The 23,930-nt window shown below is 35.2% G+C and overlaps 1 protein-coding gene and 1 long non-coding RNA gene across 3 annotated transcripts in view; both read right to left on the bottom strand.

Annotated features, from left to right (window-relative positions):
* LOC118737456 (la-related protein 1) overlaps positions 1-23,930 on the bottom strand; it is a 62,976-nt gene that overhangs the window by 4,332 nt on the left and 34,714 nt on the right. For both annotated transcript variants that reach the window (XM_036467959.1, XM_036467960.1), the window contains exons 3-6: positions 4,814-5,135; positions 3,918-3,982; positions 2,840-3,831; positions 281-2,724 (exon numbers count right to left, since the gene is read on the bottom strand). In XM_036467959.1, coding sequence (XP_036323852.1) covers positions 281-2,724; positions 2,840-3,831; positions 3,918-3,982; positions 4,814-5,135 — 3,823 coding nt within the window. The remainder of the gene's footprint in view (positions 1-280; positions 2,725-2,839; positions 3,832-3,917; positions 3,983-4,813; positions 5,136-23,930) is intronic.
* LOC118737457 lies at positions 10,301-10,733 on the bottom strand. Its single transcript, XR_004992817.1, has 2 exons — positions 10,478-10,733; positions 10,301-10,351 (listed from the first exon to the last, which is right to left on the bottom strand). It is a non-coding gene; the product is annotated as an uncharacterized LOC118737457 (long non-coding RNA).

Below are 23,930 nucleotides of genomic sequence, written 5' to 3'. Positions count from 1 at the left end.
CGGTTTTAGCTGTCTTAATTAATCTAATATATTGCTTATATTCCCTCTAAACCTTATATTAGAAATTCATGAAAAGTATGAAAGTTATATAAAAATTATCCACAAAAGTAAAAACCCCGTATTTTATAGAACTATAGCATTTTTCATAAAAAGTAAAATAGAATTAAAGAGCTAAATAAAGTTACATTTTCGTACAAATCTTCGATTTATAAATATTTTTTATTTTTATTTTTTTAATTTGTGTTCAGTAATTCAATACAATTTACAAATGTTCACTTACCGATTTCAAAGTCAGCAATCGTCTCGTCCTGGAAATCCTCATATACATTTGGCCGGAATTTTTTCTCTAAACCGTATGAAAAGAAGCGGAAAAGACACTCTAATCCATAGCGGAAACCGTTGCTGGCATCTTCCAGCGCCAAAGCTCGGAACTCATTGTACATTGTCTTGTTGAAGTTTTCACGCAAAAAGAATGACCAGAAACGATATAAAGTGTTCATCTCCTGCGATTGACCATAGCCTAGTCGACGTCGCTCCTTTAAGCAGCGTGAATGATATTTGTGATAGGCTTGCTGTGTGAAATTGTTCTCTTTAAGCAGCGAATGTGAGGGATGTTGAAAGACGGGCAATGACTGTGGCACGGAAGAACCATAGGATGAGGTAGTCGGCGAAGTGCCCGCCGAGGAGCCCATCGATGTGGTGCGTGGTCGGTGTTCTACAGAGTCTAGCAGCCAACCGACGTGCGCCTCCACGGGAGGATTGGACGAATGGCGGGTCTTGCGCTTGCGTGGTGTACGTGGGTCGATCGAATGTGAGCTTGGTGCCGCATAGAAGCGAGCACGTCGCGACTTCAATGTTGAATTGAGCGTGGAATTGAGGGTATTATTTAGCGTGGCATCCTCGTCTTCGTAAGCGGGTGGTGGTGGTGGCGGTGCCTGTTGTGCATAAATACGTTGAACACGTCCGCTGGCTCCGCCGCCACCCAGCTTTTCGAAATCTTCCTGCGATATTACATTTACTGTGCGATAGTTCGTGCCCACATTCGATGTGGTCCAGAGATCTTCTTCGTAATTGGCTAAACCATCGTTTATCACATTCTCGAGGTCTTGAGTTATTTTCGTACGTGAAGTGAAGTCAGCGGTGCGATCGTAACCTTCATGTTTGGGCGCTCGTTGTACTTGCGACACAATCAACAGTTTATTGATATCGCGATCAGCAAATTCATAGTCGGACTCGTCGTCGTCAGAGAAATTTTCGGTGAAATTATTTATACGTCCAGTCGCTGGTATGGGATCCATAAGCTCTTCGTCAAATTGAAAGTCTAGTTCTTCTTTTTCGGTTGTATTTGTCGAGAGGCCAACTGTTGCTGCTGCTGTAGCTGAAGCGTGTGCGGCTGCTGATTGAGTGGATGACGCAGAAGGTATTTTGTTGTTGTTGTTGATGATGGTGGTGGATGTGGCGTTCGTGGTGTTGGAGGTGTTATTTAGATTGGTGGCGTTCGATGTGGCGGAGGCATTCGATGTGATCAATGGTGTTTTTGCCGTGTTCAATTTTGTATCAATTTTGTTCAGATTTTTGTTGCTGTTTGTGGTGGTCGATGATTTAGTTGCAGAGGTAGCATTTGTGGTGACGGTTTTAATGGTTTGTGTATGTTGTTGTGTTGTGAGCGTTTGTGTTGAGTGTTGTTGATTGGAAGATTTAGTATCTTTTAAAGCATTTGATTTTGAGCGTCTCTTTACCTCTTTCCACATGCCCTCAGTGGCATCGGCCGTTGCGTCATCGGCCCCCGCCGCGTTTCCAACAGCGTTAACAATGTTGTTGCCGCCGTTATTACCTTTCGTACTACCTTGTTGGTCATTGTTCTTGCCAGTCCTTTGTACTTTCTGTGGGGTCGACGTCACTGTCGGCATCTTCACGCTTTCAGCCAAACCACTCAAGTGGTCCGCCAATTGAGCCACAGCACCGCTGCCACTTTCCACCTCGGCCACTTTCTGGGTGAGCGCACTTATCGCGTTCTCCGCATTCACAGTGGGCGACGGCACTTGCTTCACCTGCTGCAGCAACAGCGAAGAGACTAGATTTTGCGAGTTGCGTGGAACTGGTGGCGGCGGGATGCTAGTCAAAGGCTTTGTGGCCATAGCTGAGGTAAGTATCGGCGGGAAGAGCACTTCGCTGGCATACGCCGCATCCACGTGGGTCACAGGCGTGGCTGTGGCAGCCCCAATTGAACTTGTCACATCCTTATTGTCATCAATTACAGTAGGTTGAGCCTCTTCTGCGGCGCTGCCAGCATCTCCGCCAGTGTTATTGCTTGCGGGTACAGATGAAACCGGATTATCGGTGCCAGATTTGGCAGCATTATTTTGACTTTCTTGTTGGTTATTCTTTTGTATATCATTATTTACACTCTCTGGTGTTTGACTATTCGCTGCGCTTGTTGCTGCATTTGAAGCAGCCACCTGAGCGGCTGGATTAAATGTAGTCTCGATCACATCACGAATGGGCCACATTGTGGGATTAGTCTTTGTGCGTACTTTATAGCCTTCGAGAAACTCCAGCTTCTCGGACTCCTTGATGGCGTTAATGATCAATGCCACGTCAGTAGTCAAAGCTAAGACGCGATGAAAAGAAGCAATCAATGTAACTGGAATACAACCTTCTGGGTCCATTTTGCGACGCAGAAAGAAATCGCCAGTTAAATTCTCTTCGCTGAAGTAGTATTCACTATTAGGAAAATAATTGAATAATAAAAAGTAAAATTATTAAATAATGGTAATAATGGTGTTCTTTCTGGAGTTTGCGTCTGAAAAATTATCATATTTTCTGGAAAGGCACTCACACTTGTTTCTTGATCGCCTCCTTGACCGTTTGTGCGTCCATTTCGATGTAGGCCGCCGGCACTGGGCCATAATAGTGCGTGCCCATGAGCACAAACGAGGACTGGTCGACGCCGGCTGCGTCCGCCGGCAAATAGCTTGCGTACTCGCCACTGGCTAACAGATGGCGTGGTATGCGATTTGACGCACGACCTGGTCCCGGTCTTGCGAATCCACCGCGCCCTTGCCGGCCGCCGCGGTAGGACGTCCGGAAGCGCCGTTGCGTACGCGCTGGACGGTCGTATTCGCGTTCGGCGACGCTGCCGCCACCGATGGCACTACTGCGCTCGGTGCCGCTGCCGCTACGCCAGGAATCAATGCGCTCAGTAGGGCGGGAAGTGGGCCGCGTCGGACGTTCACCGCCCCCGCCCCGTGGCGCTTCATTTCCTGCGCTGGGTGCGGCATGTTGACGCCAATCACTGCGCTGCTCTGTTTCGGTTCCGCCGTTATACTGGTCACCAGCGTTTGGGTGCTGCTCTTGGTTGTAATAGTGATGTTGCTGCTGTTGATAGCGAGACGTAGAGTTTGGTAAGCGTCTAGTGGGACGTCCAATCGGTTTCGGGCGGCTGGATTTGGCAAGGTCGATTTGCAAGGGACGCCACTTGTGCTTGGGAATCTTCTTATTAATGCCATTTGATCCTGAGCTTGTGTTGGCTGGTGTGGCAGTAGCTGCACTACCTTCACCATTCCCTGATTGTGTACCAGACTTACTGGACTCATTTTGCGCTTGGCTCGTTGACGGTTTATCGCCTGTAGCAGCACTGGTTGGTGCACCTGTTTGATCAGCGTTTCCCTGAGTTGCTGCTGCTCCGCTTGCGATAGAGCTTGAGTTATCTTCTTTATTGACTGCGTTTGCAGGACGCTGCTTGTGTTTCGTTGAACGTTTCGATTCGTTATTTGCGGGTTTGCCACCAATTAGCATAGGCCAATCGCCGACGTTGCTGAAATCACTGGCCTGGAGGGAGGAGAAGCGAAGGAGGAAAAATTTACATTAGTTTCACACAGTTCGTTAGCCGATTCAAAGAGGGCTTTTCATTTTACCTTTTGGTTGACCTTCTTTCCGTTATTCACAACCTCTGTCGATGCTGTGTCTGTTTGGGGCACAACTGCAAAGAGAATCAGATAGAGAAGAAGGTTAATATGGTTGGAATATGACTTAAAAATATATATAATAACCAACTACATACATATGTATGTATGTATAAAGATCAACAGCTACTTTTAAGATGTTTGAGGTTGAGCATAATAATATCTGAATTTATTTAAATTACTTATGTACCAAATCCAGAATGTGCTTAGCTAACATAACCTCACATAATCACTCACATATGTATGTATGTAAGTATATATAAACATACCTGCGAGTGAATTTTCGTTCTTTTTAATACTTTTTACAGACTCTATTTTCGCAACTCGCATTTTGGTTACTCGATCTTAAGTTATACTTTTTATTTTTATAAAAAACAAACAATCAAGTCTCAAATATACAAGTACATACAGTAATAAAATTTTAACCGAGAAACTAATAACACAAATAAGTAGTGAACACGATAATTCCGAAACAGGTTTAAAGCAAAAGCGCAAATTAATTGCGACGCAAATTAAAACCGAAAAGGGCGTAACGGGTACCAAAACAAATTTGGATGTGAAAAGGGGCAAAAAACCAGGTGAAATGAAGTCCAACTAAGATGTATAAAACAAGAAAAACATCAATGTAAAATGCGGTAAAAAGGACCACTACTCATTGGCTGTACATTATACATACTACATACATACATACATATATGCATATTATTATTATGATGTACATATGCATGTATGTACTTAAAAGGGCGATATTCTCGGCTGACAAATCAGCATAATCACCATATTTTTTTAAACCTTTTAAAAGGTGCCAGCTGCTATGATCTAAGCTGTAGACACGCACACAAACTCACCGATGGTTGTCGATGCTGCTGCCGCCGGAGCTGTTGTAGAATTTAACTCTTTTGTTGTTGTTGATGGTTCATCCTGAGTTACTACTTTTATGTCTTGGCTTTTGTTCTTGTTGCTATCAGCAACTGGATTTGCTTGCGGCCGAGCACTCGCACTCTCTGTATTATCGGCAACTTTTTTCTGTTGTTGTTGAGGTTGGTGTTGCTTTTGCTGCTGCTGCTGCTGCTGCTGCTGCGCTATCTGTTGTTTAGGTAGTAAAACACGTTTCTCTAATGGCGACGAACCTGTTGTGGTTGTTTTGGGACTTGAATATTGTTTGGATATCTGGAAGGAACAGGAAAACGTTGATAAAAAAGAGGTTAAATTTTTGCGTTTAGCCCTTGTGTTTTCAACATTCTTAATTTTGTATTTAATAATATCAAATAAGTAAGTATAATTTAATTTTAATCAATAAAAAATACACGGCAAACAAGTATATTGGGCGCTAGTTTTTAACCGACTTCCAAAAAAGGAGAGGTTATCAGCTCGTCGGAATATTTTTATTTCATTTTTTTTTTCAAAAATTTTTATTGGGCTTGAGGCCGTTTTAATGAAAAACTTATTCTGGAAAAGCAACAATAATTTAAAAAAAGGGGTAGAAGTGATTGCTATTTCGGAAATCACCACATTTCCTCATCAGACTTCTTTCAGTGGGATTCGAACCGACGATCCCACTGACTCAGCCAGTTGCCTACGCACTGTGCTAAGTTCGCCTTCTGAATTCGTGTTGCCTTTTTTCCACTATTTCATTTGTTAAGCCAACTACAATAAAGCACAGCTGTTCCAGTGCTATTTAAACGTTATTTTTTTCCTTTTTATTTTTTATTTTTGTATGTATGTTACCGCATAACTTTGGACCACGTCAACCGATTTCGATAATTCTTTTCGCAGAGGTGGTCCCATATTAATCTGGTTTAGATCCCATCATTGGATCATGAAATATATATATATGTATATTTTTTTGTATATGAGAATTGAAGACGGTTGTGTTTTTTGCTTAAAAATTACTTGTGTTCTGATCAAATGAATAAAATCAGATTTGCTTCTTTTGTTTCATTACAATTTGCATATAAATAGTTGCGTAACGATACATTCATATCTACATAAATTGGTTGGGCAATCGGCAATTGTTACTAATTTGCAAAGCCTATTTTTTACATAATTCTTATCTAAGGAAAGACACTGCATTGATTGGCTTCAATTAATGGTATAGAGCTGCATAATTATTGATTGCCATTTTCATACATACATATTTACTTTTTTCCATATCGCACACGATCATCAAAGGTGACACAACTCAAAATTACACGTTCGTCAGAAAATGCGAAAAACTATTTCTTAACACATGCTAATCATATGGGGAAGGAAGACTTTACCATAGGTTTTTTCAACAAATTATTACAAAAATTTGTTGTAGCTCCTGCGGAAATGTAAATAAAAGTTCTGTATACATTTTTCATTGTGTCACTTTTGATGATCGTGTGCGATACATTTAGTGTGTTTTGTACTACGATCAAGTTTAAATTTTTAATGTCGAAATTTGGCTATATCTCAAAAACTGTTCTACTTTCTAATATTTTGACCAGCGGCGGGAACTGTGAAGCTTTTATTTTCAAAAAAAGTCGATAAATAATCTTTATTTTTTCAACGATATGTTTTCGATCAAGAATTAAAGATTCAAAATATTTTTATTTAATTTTCGATCAAATATGAAAAATAACTTTTGACTTTTATTTGTTCATAACAGTTAATATTTTTACTTCGTTAAAAGATAACAATTACCGTTGACTTGTACTTCTTCAATAAAAAAAAAAACGCTTATGTCACTCATTTTTCTTAATAAAGGAAATACAATGAATAACAGTTTACTATCGATCTTCACATTATTTTATTACATACATCGCGTATTTGCTTATCAATCCACGAACTACAAATATCTTGTTTATACGTGGCAAAACAAACATTTCTAACTTAAAGGTCTTTAAGCAGATGAAATAGTGGTTTAATTTTAACTTTTATTTTTTATCGGAAAATCAAGTCAAATTTTAACTTTTATTTTTGATCGGAAAATCAAGTCAAATTTTTACTTTTTTTTATCAAAAAAAAAAATAAAAGTTGAACTTTTGTCGAAAAAATAAGTCAAATTTTAACCGTTATATTACACTGAAACAATTAAATTCAATTTTTAATTGTGATTAATGTGAAAAATATCGTTAAAAAATAACGATTACTTCTTGACTTTATGAAACAAATTTAAATCATTTAAGATTAATATTCCTTAGCCAGCATCACACTGATATACAAATTCAAATGTCATAGAGAAAAATTCTTTCCGCCTGACTTCTTGAATTGAAATTTCGAAAATAACTGTTATTTTTCCATCCCTGATTTTGACTTCATATTCGGATACAGCGGAAAATTTTTACACAAATATTGTCATAATATCACAGTCAGATTTCTTGTAAATTAGTGTAATAGATAGTTAAACGCTTTTCGGTAAAAACGCTTTTATTATAGTTATTCGTTTTTTATTTTATCTTTCCATTGGTTTCTTTAATTTTTATATATTTTTTTTTGTATCTTATTTAAATTTTTTGTTTTTTATTCGTTTTATTTACTGCATTATGTGGATAGTTTTAGATATTTAAGTGTTTTTCTCAATTCAGTTCTCTTTAAAACCAAAAACCAGAAACTTATTGAAATTTCGTTTTTAAACATTCACCACCCCATCAATATAAATTGATGTGTACGCTACGCCCTACACCACACAGGGACATCATATGTATGTGCTTTGCCTGTAGGCACAACAAAGTAATATATGTATGTATACGAAAATTTGAATTTGCTCTATGCTCTAGCGCTCTCCGACATTGCGCATTGCGTGCCATGTATGCCCCCCCATCAAAAGAGAGACGACAACATTTGGGAGATAGCATAACCTAAATATGTATTAAAAATGTTTTTACTGTACCATAAAAATATACATACATACAACATCCCTCTTGGAAAATAAGGGATGCTTCTACTTGGAGGTAAAATGGAAACATACCCTATCACTGCTTGCGGAAACTCCGAAGAAGTTTTAAAATTTACACTGTTTCCTTCTCTCTCTCTCGCCTTCGCTTGGACATAAAGTGGAAGCATTCGTGGAAGCTCCAATAGAAGCAATAACAATAGATCGGTTCATCGAACTAGTTTTAAATGAGGAAAGTTCTCTTAAATATTTCCATACTGATTCCAAAAGAAGCTCTATGAAATGTTTCACCTAGACTTTCTGCAATCAGCGAGGGGGAATACTTCCTCCCAATTGATAGGGTTCGTCGATTTAAACGGGGTCAGGTCGCCGAAACAAGAGCCCTTGATCGAGAAAACCCCATACTCAGGTAACATCGCTCTCCCATATGGTCCGACCGTTAGTTTATTCTGCGGAATGTTTTCGTCATGAATGGCGGAATCCTCACATTTCCTAAAGGGATACCATGTATGTAAATACATGCATATGTATGTATGTATGTGAGTACGCATGTAGATATGATTTTAATAAATTTTCTAATGGAAAATTACTGGGCTGCCGGCAATAAACGAAGGTAAAAAATTTCGTCATTTTGCCGCATTGACGTAACTTGAATAAGAACATACTGTGAAAAGAATGAGAAATACTACAAACCAACTATAATATAAGAAAATACGAAGAAAGAGTTGCTAAAGCCTACCAAACTTATCTATCAAAAAACAAGCATATCGTTAAACGTGAAAAGGTATCAAGTCCATTTTTTAAATTATTCAGGGGAGACGAAAAATCGATGAAGCTTCGCATTAACTGTTATTATGCATCAAAAACTACATCTTGGAAAAAATGTGGACTTGGCACCTTTTCACAGCTAGGAATTCATAAAATATACATGAATTAATAAAAAAAATATATTAAAACTTAATAAATGTTAAATTTGAAAATATTATGAACTAATACATTTGAACAAAACTATGTATGCATAAAAATTACGCAATAAACGATATAATGAGCTATTGGTAGCCTGTATAACCTAAATCGAAATATTTAATTTGTCGAAAGCCAGCTGACATAAAATTTACCTTTTTATAAATAGTACGAGTTAGAGGTATACGCCGCCGAGCCACGCCTTCACCGCCGCCGCCGTTTTTTGTCATTACTCATGCGCCGCTGCCGCGTTACGAAAATATCGGCGCAGCGGCGGCGGCAGCGGCGTTCGGCGCCTAAGGAATTTTGAACAAAATTTGCATGATGAATGCGGATTGAAATACATCGCTTGAAGGAACTACTGCTCAGGAATATAAACATTGTTTTTTTACAATACCACAACAATATTCCTTTTTTACATATTACTAAAACAACAAGAAAGTTATCACACACCAAAAACTTTAACGATAATATCTCAGAAAGCAGTTTTAACAGAAGTGTCCTTATTGCATCTAACTCCTCAGATATTGGAGATAAAACAAAAACAAACTGATACTCTTTCTTGTGTATTTTTTCTTTAATAAAGAGTTGAATCTTTTTGAAACAGATTTTAAATAAGTAAGTTATTTTATTCTGGGGTCCCACAGACTTATACAAGTACTAGGTGGCTGTGTGAAAATTATGTTAGCATTAACCAATTTGTGATCAAGCCCCAGGAAGGTTTTGCTCCATTGCACCGCAATGTTTTCTACACAGGGTTGAAGTTTCCCCTTCTTGGTGGAAATTAACACTATTTTTCATTACTTTCGGTTATCCTGAGGAAAATTTTGCGTTTAATATTTTAGTGGAAATTTTAACCATCTATAAGCCATTTTTTAAGCAGTGGGTCAAAAAGGCCTGTTCTGCTGGAAGTTGATGGGTAAAATTGTTGGAAAATAAGAGACCACCCTAGTGTTCAATCTATTTAACATAACGGTAGATAAGATTATTACAAAAATGTAATAGCGACATAAATTACTCCAATAACTTAACTTTAAAATTTTTTTTTACTTCTTTAAATTTAAATAGTACATACGGATCTATAGAGAACATAGAGAACCATGTATGTATGTATATACCGCAGACCTTCTATTCGCCCATCCATCAAAATTTTAATTCAAGTAGGAAGTAACATTATTTAAATTTAAAACTATGAAATGAAATAAATAGAATTATATTCTGAATTGGCATGGCGAATGCCTAAACGCTAAGATTAGTAGCATCAACGCTCTTTGGAATCTACCTTATGGGCAGTAGCGCCGGCGTCTCCAGACGCGCCGGCATCGCCGCCGCCGGCGATTATTTTTGAAGTTGACGACACCGCCGCCACAAAGCCTGTCGGCGTAAACCTCTAGTACAAGTACAAAGGAAGCTCGGCTGTGCTGCTTCTGACTTGCTATCGATTTATGCAGAGTCGTTAAATATAGGTACTTATATTTGAACAACACTCAAGTTCTGCACTTTTAACGTTTTCCTTGGAACTTTCAGTTCAGTAACACTTCAATGTTTGTTAATACTTAAATATCTAAATTAAAAGATTCTTTCACTGTTAATTGGCTTTTTAATTGTTATATATTGGGATAACAAATGAGTATTCATGAATTTCTTTTACATATTTTTACTTGATTGATTGTTAAACTGAGCTCTTTACCAGTATCTTTTCACTAGCAGCTATTTAAGAGGTTTCGTAGTCTCTTATAGGTTTATGCATTTATATTCAAAACTGTGAATCAAGATATTTGTATATATTTCACTTTTACAGTACACTTAGTGAAAATAGTAATCACTTTAAACAATTTTTTAGTATCTTTGACTTGGTGAGACGCGTCTGTCTTGTTCAATGGTTGAAGAAGTTCTGATTTCTCGTAGAGTCGCGCGATCGCTAAAAGCAACTTTGTGCCAAGTGGTGTCTACGTGAGCCACGAAGCGATACGCTGTCGAGTTTTGGTGTAAAAAAAAAAAAAAAAAATAAACAACAAACGGACGGAGTAATAAAACAAAATAAAGGTAAACACACACACAGATGTATTTAAATAAAAATGGTGACTAAAAACTTGGCTGCCTGCCTGACTGCTGGACTGGTGGTGCATGATACATGCTAGCAATGCATGTGCAGGGCGGTGGCAGCCGCAACCAACAATTGGTACCTCGGAATGTTTTTGTTACATTTTTGTTTTGGTCTTCATATGCATACATATTTATGTATGTGTGTAGATACATATGGACATTAGACCATATCACAAAATAGTTAAATTTGTTACAAACGATTTTGAACAATCACCAGAGGAGTATTTCAGGAGATCCATTTTTTTCGGCATCATGTAACAAGACAGCTAACTCGGTTTTTTCCATACCTTCTTTAGTTGATATTCGATTTTTATTAGTTCAATGCGAGTCCGGTGTACAGGATTTAATCAAAACAAACAGGTAGCCGTTCATATACACAAAAAAGTTGTACCTACGAATACTTCTGAGACCGTAACTGGGCCATACCTCCTCCATAATTCATTAAACTTATTAAAAAACTTTGATTTAACTTTTTTAACAGGTGTGGCAACCCTCTTTCAACTCCTCAAAAATATTCTGACGTTTAAACTAACGTTTTTTTAACAGTTCTTCGTTTGACATCCATATTTGGATGTTTCAAATAACTTGTGTATAAGTAAACTAAATTCGACATTTCAAGCAGGTGGCAACCGTCTTCAAAATATTTTCAAGCTGCTCTTTCTGAAACCCATTCATACTTTTCTTAGCTAATGTGATTTTTTTAGCAGGTGGCAACCCTCCAATAGTTCAGCAAAGAAACAAAGCTTTTCAATATCATTTCGGTTGATACACATTTTGTAATAAGTTTTGAAAGGTGGCAACTCTTATCAAATAAGTAAAACCTTATTGCGCGAATATGATGACATTGATTTTTCAGTAATTTGAATTAAATTTTCCAACAGGTGGCAAAGCTTTTCCAAAAACTAAAACCAGTTTGCACATATAAAGGCCAAGCGCTTTAATTTGGCATTTTTGAAAATCGGGCGAACGGGGCAGATCTTTTATCCTGAACAAAAAATGCCCTCGCGCATTATATGTATATACATACATAGATGCTATATACGCAATTATTCTAATATATGTATATATATTTTAATATTATTTAGATATCCTTCTGCCAAATCAGTGTTGTACCAATGACACGTAAACCAACCGACTTTCGTTTTTGCTGGAAAATGTGCTGTTTGCGTTCCCGTACACATTTGTATGTAGTTGCACTCCCGTTCCTCTCACTTAAGACAGTAATATTGCTGTTGGACAGTTACACAGATTTAAGTCCGAAGTTCAAAGGAACAGACCATATACTGCCCACCTTTACTTCATCTTCATACACTTTGAAATATTTTTGCTTTAAGATTGTATGAACTAAGTGTGAAGTGTATGAACTAAAGGTGGGCAATGCATGTAAATGTCTTTTTACAAGGGCATATATGTAAAAACAATTTTAACAATACTAAAATACTCTCAGAGTGAGCGTTCAAAATCGCTTGGAACAACAGAGATCAGGCATGCCCAACGCCGGCAGAATTCAATAAGCTAGTGCCCTGCGCTGGGCACGGCTGACATAGATGCATCGAAAATTTTCCACTCGACGTATGAATAGTCAATAGGGATATTCTCTGAGAAATGGGTAATGCACTCCTTCTTACTATTGATTACAGGGTGGCGTTTTCCGACAATAATTATATCTTTTAAGTACAGCAGAATACAGAAACATTTAAAATTTATTTAGCTGCTTTTATAGGGTGCCGAAAAAAATTTTATATTACTGAAGTACTTACCTAGTAAGTGTTCAAAACCGCATGGAACAGCCCATACATCGCGATACGGTCTAATATATACATGCATACATATTTCGAAGGAGGAATGCATATTTACTACGAATACTGCACGTACGGCGAGATGTGGAGAGAAAACGGAAAAAGAAATTGCTTCTGGACGCCTGCATTCGTGCACAATAAACCAAATATTTGGCGTTCTCAGTGCAGTCGGACGTGCAAAGGGCAAATGTAAACAACACAACTTTCCTTATCTAATTTGATAACAAGCCACAAGCGCAAATAAACATAGTAAATATTTTAATAATAAATTACTTGTACGTAGTGTTTTAACTTCATAAAAGTCTTAGGGCCGTTTACTCAATGTCTGGTTAACACTAATCTCCGGTTAAACATAGTTATCGACGTTACTGACTCCCTGTTGTATGCATGGAGTCGAAGACGTCGATAAAGATGTTTAACCGCAGATTAGAGTTAACCAGACGTTGAGTAACCGGCCCTTAGGCGGTTACATCAGAAGCCTGAAGTGAGATATTCATAAGACACATTGTTATATTTTTCTATACTAGCCAGCTGTATCTTTGAAATGGCGATCATTTCACCATCTCAACTCAAATTACATATATGTATGTATATAAAATAATCTAATTGAAGCCTCATTCTATAGAAGGCTATATTCTTCTTGTGTGGCACTGTAACCGCCAATGCGATTTTGGACTAGTCCCATAGAGCAGGCCAGTTGTTTCTCTTGTATGTTAAACTAACGACAATTAAAAATGCCGAGTGTAGCTAAGCCCTTCTCCAACTGATCTTTCTATCGCAGTGGCGGCATCCCGGAGAATCTTAAGTCTCTAATGCTCCAAGGGCCGCCTCGTCGAATGCTGTCATTGTCCATTGAACCAGTGAAAAGAAAGGGATATAACTCGAGGCTTTTTGAACCTTTACATTCTAAGAGGTTTTTACAGGGCGCATCTTAAACTTAGTGTCAACCAGAGAAAAAAAAACATTTTAGGTACAAATGGCTAGCCAACTTAACAACAGCTCGCAAAAATGCTTTAAAAAAATTCTCCCAGAAACATTTCAGGCGGTTTTACAGACTCAAGCATGGCCACAATGGCAGTATTTACCACATTTATAGATAATTCCTGAAAACTTTGAAAATAAAATCCAGTAAATGTTTATTGGGTATTGCCATCAATTGCCTGCATTTTTAATTTTTCTGAGCTATATACGTACATACATACATACATACTTCAAATGTGTATACCAAGTCAAAGAGTGAAGTCATCAGACGAGTCGCCCGGGAATATAACTTCAAAATGAGTTGGCACGAAATGCAGTTGTGTGAGAGGTATGGAAAATTGTTAGTGCTACTTTTCCATAAAAATAGAGGAGACAATAAGTGGCGGAAAAAATCTACGCAGTACACGCTCGGAGACTTGGAGCGACAGCAAATAAAAACCTCCAAACCGTGCGCTTTATTATTACCTGAATTTCATATGTACGAAAGACCTGGTGGTGGCTTCGGCTGATGAGGCAAACACCCGGCGCGCGCATAACGAAACAAAAGCCAAGAAAACAAAAAAAAGAGGTAAACAGAAAATCGAGACAAAAACAAGTATGTGGTACATACATGTATGTATGATGGAGAAACAACATCGGCGTCGGCTGGGGAAAGGAGATATACAGAGAGAAATTTTCGTTTTGAAATTTGTATGGAACGTACGTTTTACTTTTAAAAACGTTTTGACCCAAGTTTTGCACCTAGAATATTTATTTAAGTTTTGAGGTCGAAAATTTTCAACTCAACTTCCTAGAATCTACGTTTTTGTTTTTGGCACGCACATTTTCAAATCGTTATTAAAAACAAACGTTTGGTAATTGAAAATGCCCATGTTCAAATCAAATTCTAAAATGTTTCCTTTTAAAATATTATTTTTATTAAATCACAAAGTCATTTGGTATGTATATACATTGATATTTTACTTACATACATACATATATCACATATATAAGTACATACAGATTGTCCTTCCTTTCTTCCAAAATGTGGCTGATGGTTTTGCTTCACGCTATGGTCAGATCACAAATTACACATTTATCATAAGAAAATTGTAAATTATTATTAATAATAAGTTATTCTTATGAAAGATTTTTTTTTCGATCAAAGAAGTCCATCGTATCAACAATGTCCTCTTATTTATATGGTTACAACGGCGATATTATACTACAGCGCCTTTTCTGAAGAAGGAAATGCTTGCTATCGAAGCTTAAAGTAACTTGATTTTCTACACACAAATTTTTCGACAAATGATGCATACAAATGAAATGTTATCTATTATACATTTGTAAGTAGCTTTTTAAATTCTAAAGCAAAACATTTTATTTTTCACACGTAATTGACTGAAAATAAATTTACATTTTTATTTTAAAAGTGTCTCGTCTTATATTACTTGTTGAAAATTGTATCGCACTACAATTCGTAGGGACAATATTCAAAAATGTTTCATTTTACTTTTGAAAATAAGCATTTTTGTCGTTATTTTTTGCTTTCATTTCGTTTGTGTTCTTCCTCCCTCGAAAATAAAATATATTATAAGGTTCGTTTTTGTTTTGCGAATGTTTCGTTTTAAAGCCGTAAATAAAAATACTGCATTTTTAGTTTGTACGAAGTAAAACTTTATCAAAAAATGTTGTTTTACAATTTCTTTTAAAAACTTGCGTTTTACCCCTTTCATTTTCTCAGTGTACAACATTGAAACATATGTATGTATAATAGTAACAACGAAACAGCTAAGCAAAACAACGAAAGTGGCAAAAACAATGTGTGTGCGTTTTGGCACGTAGGCCATACAGCAGTGTGAGCCTTGAGATGTAGTGCGTCGCGTGAAGCAGTCGAACGATACGCGTGGAAATCCATGCAGATTAAACATTTTCAACGAGGAAATCTAATTAAGGGAAGCCAGATCGCTATAAGATCTCGGCATTGCAAACGAATTAACAAATGTGGAATACGAATAAGTCGAGCAAAATAAACATTAAGCGTATACATAGTATATACATATATATGGAAACCAGATAAGCCGGCGTTGAAGGTACACAGCGACAAGCGAGCGTCCTTCCATGCTGTTTATCGACGCAACCAGGCCATGTGGTTAGAAGGAATGTGTTGGACGGACCACACATGTGACACGAGTGTTTGGGCGGATTGCTAGATTGCAACCGCGAACCAAATACATATATTTACCACCAACCAGAGGGTGCTGCGATCAAAGTGCAATTTGAAGCATACATACATACATACGTGAATGCAATGTGGAAACCATAAAAGCTGTTGTTCAGCAATATGTAATGCAAGAAAAAGTTGACATAAAAAATTACCAGACTACAAATAAGCAACTACGCATGCATAGTTTTGGTATAAAAAAAAAAATGTATGTGCAACTATGCAATTGGTTAAGCTGCCCAAAACGAGGCCGGTCATTAAACCTTATCGCCCACTAGCCGCCTCTGTGTTGTGTATTCATAGTTGCCAAGGTGTAAATGTTTGAATTTTGCAAAGGAAAGTTATCAACTAATGGGATTAGGTAAAGTAGAGAAAAATTAGCTGCTGATGTAGTGTAAAGTCGATGGAAATTGCGTTCAATACAAAAGCGTATAAGTTTTTTTTTTTTTTCAATTACAAAACAAGGTCGCGCTATTTTTCTAGAATTCAGATAAGATAGTCAAAAGCACTTGGGAGTATTCTTAATTACACACAAACATACATGTGTATGTTTATTTGCTTTTTTACTTTATTTGAATCTACATTGATTGGCATAGAGTTGATAATTGTTTATAACAGGCATTTATTTTATCGAAAAAATTAGTTTCTAATACAGCCAAAAATAGAAATTGTTTTCGTGATAAACAAACCTTGAAGCTTTTTTATTACTCTATAAAATGGCGGGCGCAAGTTCGCTCTCATGAACACACACATACATACATACATGCACATGTAAAATATTGAAAAACAGGTTTTAACGCGAGAATTAAGCGCAAATGCATATGATATTAGAAAATAATAAAGTATCTTTTTTTAATTTAGCTGATTTAAGTGATTAATACTTAATATGCAATGGCGGTCAAAACTGGTTGAATGGTGCTTTTTTGACCGACTTCAAATAAAGACGAAAGGTTAGATATCATTATATTTTTTTGTTCAAGTATAGTGACGAACAAAAGTATTGGCACCGAGAATTTTTTGCAATATACATACGCAATTTCTTTTCGCTAAACTTTTATAAAAATATAGTTCATACTACAATAAAAAACATAAAAATAAAATTTCAAAACTTTGTGCAAAACTTAGAAAATTCAATAGATTTGCATATTAATTAGCAAATTTCTAATCAGATTTTTTTATTTTAATATAACAAAGTGCAAGTTTGAAGCTGCTAAAAAATCGCGTTGATTTTTGGAAACTTTTCCTTCCGTACAAAAAAAGTTTCGAACAAACTTTGTATGGAGGCAACTGTGTTTAAAAAAAACTTTATCGGAAGGATGATATCTCAAAGGTGGTCCTATACTTATTTGATTTAGTTCCGATCCTGTTGTGTTGAAAAAAAATTAGGGTACCGCTAAAATTTATTATAAAAGCATTGAAGTCGGTTGTATTTTTGCTTCAAAATTACTTGTTAGATAATATTTACAATAGGGAAATGCGTCTAAGCGTGTAAATGCCTCGTAACCACCTAATAAATCTCGTGAAAATACTATGTTTTCACGCTAAAATTTTTTTGTAACTTTTTTATAACAATGTTTCCATATATGTACCTATTAAACAAAATTTCATCAAAATTTCGAAATTTTTAATCTGAATCTTTAGACAATTCTTATAGCCTGTTAAATTTTATTATAAGAAAATGCAAGTTTTTAGCGGCTTTTTTTTTACTGACGGCTTTTGCGGTTTTGCAATTTATAAAAACAGCCGTTGTTTTTTTTTTTATTTATGTTACCAACGGTCTTGCGAATTTTCGTCCAGATGAAGTTCATGTTTATATTAAAAAAGTGCAAGGCGCCGTATAAAACCGTATTAAAAATCAATGCGATTTCTATCCGCTTTTACTAAAATTTCAGAATAAAAATTTTGATGAAAATATTTATTGAATTAGAAACCATTTATTACTTAAAAAACCTCTCCTTTGGAGCAAACCCAATCATATATCAAGTAAGTTGTTGGAAAAGTTAATAATAAATGCACATAACGCGCCTAATCGGGATTATCTAGCTGCGAAAACCCGAGTTTTAGTCGATTTTTTAAAATAAGCCAACAAAAATTTTTTGTAAAATAATAATAGTGATTTTTGGCAAAAAGCTATGCACCGAGTTTTTTCAGTTTTGTTGTAAAATGAAGCAGAAAAATCGTAGATTCAGAATACGCAAAAACATTGGCTTCGTTATTTTTTTCTATCAAATTACACCATTTCATACAAGATTTCTCATTGAAAATTTTAAAGGCACGCCTTGACATACATAATTGTAAAACTATGAATTACAGTATGAATGAATGTGTATCATCGATGGTTCTCTGCAATAATGACACAGCTGAAAAATGAAAAAAAATCCGTACTACAGTTAAGTGGCTCACGTCTCTAATCCTTGTCTAAACCATTTCTAATCCTTACTAAAGTAAGAGGTAGGGATCAATAAAGTAAAAGGTAAGGATTGGACATGGGTTAGAGACATGCGGCCCTTAACAGTAGTAAGGCTTTGGTTTTTACAGTTTCGATTTGTGTCGTTACTGCAGAGAATCGTCGATATATAAATATGTACATGCCTATATATAAACAACATTTGATGTGTAAGTGTATTACAAATGGTACAAAACCTCCAGCAAAAAAAAAAACAATAAGTCAAGCAGTATGAAAAGGGCAATAGATAAGATTAAATAGGTACTAGTATAAATAACTAAGTATTAGAAATTACACATTTTTCATTCGAGAATACTGGCAAATAATCAAAACAAGTCAATGCTTATCGCGCGATCGTACGATCACATGTACTACACTTATGTATGTACATTCATACTTATAATTTAAAGGCAAATAAACTATTTTATAAAGCATAGCGGCTACGCCTAGCTATATTTAGCGCCAGACCTTATTACGGCCTCTCGCTATGGATTTGATTGTTATTAATGAAAAACAAAATTCCAAAAAGAAAAAAAATTTAATTATTAAAGAGTGAATTACACATTTAAATTATTTATTCAACTTACACAGATGTCCATAAGTACAAATGTGATTTGAATACATATATACTCTGTAAGTTGCAATTGGAGGCGAACGTGTTACTCGCTCCCGCTTTATCGGTTCATGCTAAAAATAGCCGGCGATAGAAAATTTTCCACTGCTTTTACACGTTTATAGGCTTACTTTATACATTTGTATGTATGTATGTATGTACATTCGAACTAAAATTATAACAACTGCATTGAAAAGAAAATTCTGATATGGACGCAACTTTTTTTTTTTATGAAAAATAAATGGAAATAAAATAATATAAAATAAACTCGGGGCTGATATGAGGTTGTAAGCCTGGCACTTGCAGCTGTTTTGTATGACTTAAAAACAAAATAATGAAAGTAGGATTCGTAAGAAAATGATGCAACTAATTCGATAATATTTAGCTTTGAATAAAGCGCTTAGCTAGCAAATGCTTACAATTCGTTCAAAACATCAGACCGTATGTACAGTTGTCCACAAAATAAAAGAAGTGCGGGATTTCGACAACTTTGGAATATTTTTCTTGTTTATTTTTTTTTTTATTTTTTTTTTTTTTGCATAAAAGCCTAGTTCAAGCAGTGCAAAAATTATAAAAAGTCCGTAAAATTTCATATAAATTTTCAACTTTTTATTCAGATCTTTCAGAATTTTTTTAGTATGCAGTTTTAAATTCAAGTATTATAAAGTGCAAATTTGAAGTTGCTAAAAAATTGCGTCTCTTTCCATACGAAGTATATTTGAAATTTGTTTTTGGTATGGAAAAAATGCGTAATACAGTCAGAAAAAAATTATCAAAAATCAAAGCAATTTTTTTTGCAACTTCAAATTTGCACTTTATTATACTAGAATTTAGTGGGCTATACTGCATACTCAAAAAAATTCTGAAACATCTGAATAAAGAGTTGAAAACTTCCTGATTTTTTCTAATTTTTGCACAAAGTTTGAAATGCGGATTTAAATGGTGCTTGTTATGTAATGAGCTTGACTATTATGAAAAAATAATAAACATTAAATAAACAAAAGAAAAATAGCCAAAATGGTGTGGCTTAATAAGCTGATCACAAGTGTAGCTCTAACCTCCTACGTCCTTAAAAACAATAGCGGAATTCATAGGTCAGCAGCCGCAGTGGCTCGATTCGGCGAGATGCCCAGTGCTTTTTACATTAAGCACCTTGCACCTCGAGACCGCAAGTGCACATATTTTTCTATATACAGTCACGGACAAAAGAATAGGTGCAAAATATAAAACAAGTAATTTTTAAGCAAAAAACAAAACCGACTTCAATTCTATATATACATATATATACATATATGTATGTATATAAATTAGGATGGGACCACACTACCTTCCCGATGCAAAAAGAATTATGTAAATCGGTTGACGTGGTCCAAAGTTATGCGGTAACATACATAGAAAAAAAATAAATATTAAAAAAATTAATAAAAAAAAATATAAAAATAAAAATAAATAAATAAATAAAAAATAAAAAAATAAAAATAAAATAAAAAAAATAAAAAATAAAAAAATAAAAAATAAATAAAAAAAATAAGAAATAAAAAATAAATAAAAAAATAAGAAATAAAAAATTAATAAATAAAAGAAAATAATAAATTAATAAAAGATAAAATAAATAAGTAAAAAAAATAAAATAAATAAAAAAATATTCCGTCGAACTGACAACCTCCTCCTTTTTTGGAAGTCGGTTAATAATATTGTTTTCAACTTATGGTTATTTATTGATTTTTAATCATTTTCATTTAAAACATACATCGATTGATCCCTAACAGAATCCGCATAAATAAAAGTTTCAAAGCTTACCAAACTCTTTGTTCAGAATTCTAAGAAAATTTACGGGTATGCAGTTTTTTAGCCCAGAATAAATTTTTTACCTGCGTCATATGAAAGAAAATGCTCAACAACTTTTGGCAAAAAAAAAAACAAAAAAACAAAAAAAAACGATTTTTGCTGTCAATGGATGAGTGCTGATTTCTGTTTTAACTAAATCTAAGTAAATTTGACAATCAAACCATATGGATGATCTAATTAAGAATTTAGACCAATTTCCCCTAAATTAATGTAAAAATGAGTGCTTTAAATATCAACTTAATTCAAATCATACGATGCTGATTGACGTTAGCGCAAGTAGTTTTGCATTGTTTGAATTTAGCAGGTTCACTAGCCAAAATTAAGCGTTCTATTTGCTTGAGCGGACATGCTATCGCCACAGCCCACGTGCTCACGTGCTCATAACGTGAAATTTGACGTAAGCAAATTAACCGACACAAAAGTTATTAAAAACAAAAAAAATCATATTATAATATGAGAAATAACAGATGTATAAAAAACGTGGACGCATTATCGCACAATTTTATGGGAAATATTAACACAAATGTTCCTATCAACTTGATAAGAAGTCCAAAAATATGCTGTTGATTGTCCCCGCAAGCAAAAATAAATTATAAATAAAAAAGGAAGCGTAACCTCCAATAAAGATGAAAAAAATAATAAATTTTGCAAAAGATTAATATTAAAACAATAAGAAAAATGGCAATTAAAAATGTCTTGATGACTATGTACCGCTGTGACGCACGAAGCGTCCAAAAAAAACAAAAACACAAAAAAATAAAATTAAATCCGGTAGTAAGTATTCTAGTGTTGTAACACCTTAATTATTATTATTAAGAAATGTAACAAAAATATAGCAAAATTTTAGGTCAGCAATACTATAGTCAACTTTGCGAGACGCAATGATCTCAACTAGATAATTTCATTTGTTTACTCAAGCCAACGCGCATTGCTGACCTTAATTGAATGATGAAAAGCGACATTGTGAGGAAAATCAATAGGCCAGTTAGCTGTCAATTACATTTCAGTACTAGCGAATACACACGGACTAGAGAGCTACCCCAACCAAAGTGACGGTGATGTAACCACATCTGGTAGGTGAGCAACGAAAAACCATTGTTCTCTATAATTCTCTATAATGCTAATTGTTGTATTTGTTACACTTATATTGTGTTGCCAAACACGCTTTCATTGACCTCATAAAAGTTTGTTGGCATGGCTAGCGCTAACAAAAACATTGCGTTGGTAAAGGCGGTGGCGTATGAGTAATTTTAAGGAAAAACGTTAAAGGGTTTGGGACATCATTTCGTAGAAGTGGCGTGACAAGATTTTCTTTTTTGATAGTATCTAAGCAAATATTCACACACGATTGTCGTATTGAATTTAATTTTAGCCAATTTCGCTTTCAAAATATAAACAGAACTGAGTCATTCAAGCGGCATGAGTTCATGGTTTGTTTCAATCATTTTATTGGGCTGTGCAACTTTTAGCTGCATAGTTTGTTGACAAAAATTTTGTTTTTCTTACGACATTTCTCGCAGATTCGAGTAATTATTTTAATCATGATAGAGACTGCTCTTCACATCAAGGCTCAACTCGGGAGCAATGTGGAGTTTTAGAAGCCTAGCGAGGTGTAGCTTAGGAATTTATTCCACGATTTTTTCCCCTCGTAAAAGCAAGTGGGACAGTAAGCGACCTAAACCCCGGAAAGATAGCCGCGTTTAGTATGCTGAAGGCTTCAAAACTGATCCTGGCGTCAAAACAGGAGGTTAGGCTCCTTTTAATTAGCAGAGAGGAGAGAGCTAAATTTTTCATTCCGTATATATCAACAAGGGGAACCGTAGTACTCCCTCAACTCGCTAGAAACGATGTAATAGGCCTTTGGACTGGTCACTTATGTAATGAATGGGAGCCTAAGGAAAGAAATGGGAGCCGTTTGTTTTCAATAAATTTCAATTTCGATAACGTGTCATTCAAGAGATCCGAAATTTTTTTAAATATTTTTTTTTTAATTTTATTGCCTAAAAAATTCATATTTTTTATTTTATTTAACGTTTCGAAACTTTTTTGAGTCATCTTTTTTCTTTCACTTTTAGTTTCTTAAATTTTAAGTTTTTCCTGTTTTAAAAAAATATTTTTTTCATTTAGTTTTTAGAAAACTTTTTGCTAAACGATAAATATAATAAGTTATTATTAATAACACTATTAGCACATCTTTCAATTAGTTATTCGAAATACAGAAAAGGGCTTTCAAGATAGTTGCCGAAATATAAAGACTTTTCGTCTCTCGAAAGACTGCGGTGAGTTGAAAGACAGATGCCAGAATTGGCCTGTTATTGGGCTTGTTTGCCTTTAAATTAAATAAAAATAAATAATTGTTTCCTTTTTAAAGCAATAAAATCTATAAATCAAAAGAAAATTAGATAAAAATATAAAATAAATAAAGACAGTTTATAAAAATTTAACCAGAATAAAAAAAATAAAAAATAAATATTCCTGCCCTAGCACTCGAACCCGGATCTCTCGAATAGCATGCCAGTGCTCTGCTCACTCAGCCGTTGCGTCTGTTGAGCCAGTGCGCGCAAAATGATATAAATACTTATTTTTATATTTTATTACAAACTGAACGCTACTGGGCCCATACTTAAATTTTTTATTTCATAATTTTTAACTTTGAGAGGAAATATTAATTAACAGATCTAACGATCATTAGTTAAGTGCCCGTTACAGCTAATTTAACGAAGGTTTCTGAGTGCGGCTGTATGATCACCGTACCAGGAGGCACATTATCTACTCAAACAGTACTTAACCAGAGGGACTTCGCAAGGATCCTGTAACCATATGGAGGTTTATTAAAATACGTTATCCTTGGCCGCAGTTACTTGGTGATCTTTTCTCTCCTTTATGCATCCATTAATCTAATCGACTTCTAAAAATTGGGTAGCCGAAAAAGATTTTGAGAATTTGACAATACCATTCGCTATGGAGCGAGCGTAGTCATCTGAAAGGCGAAATTTAGACGTACAGAAGGGAATTGCCTCGTGAGAAAATTCATGTAGAACTCTGCGGTCAGCAATTAAAAAATAAATAGAAAGAAAAAAATGAGAATCTGTGCACCTTCAGATTGTCATTTCTTTAGCTTCTTTAATAATAACACTAATAATAATA

Source organism: Rhagoletis pomonella, unplaced genomic scaffold (assembly GCF_013731165.1).
Source record: "Rhagoletis pomonella isolate Grant_MI unplaced genomic scaffold, Rhpom_1.0 Rhpom_scaffold_00004, whole genome shotgun sequence".
NCBI classification, from domain to species: Eukaryota; Metazoa; Arthropoda; class Insecta; order Diptera; family Tephritidae; genus Rhagoletis; species Rhagoletis pomonella.
Note: the sequence above shows the minus strand (reverse complement) of the source record. Positions and strands in the feature narration are given on the sequence as shown.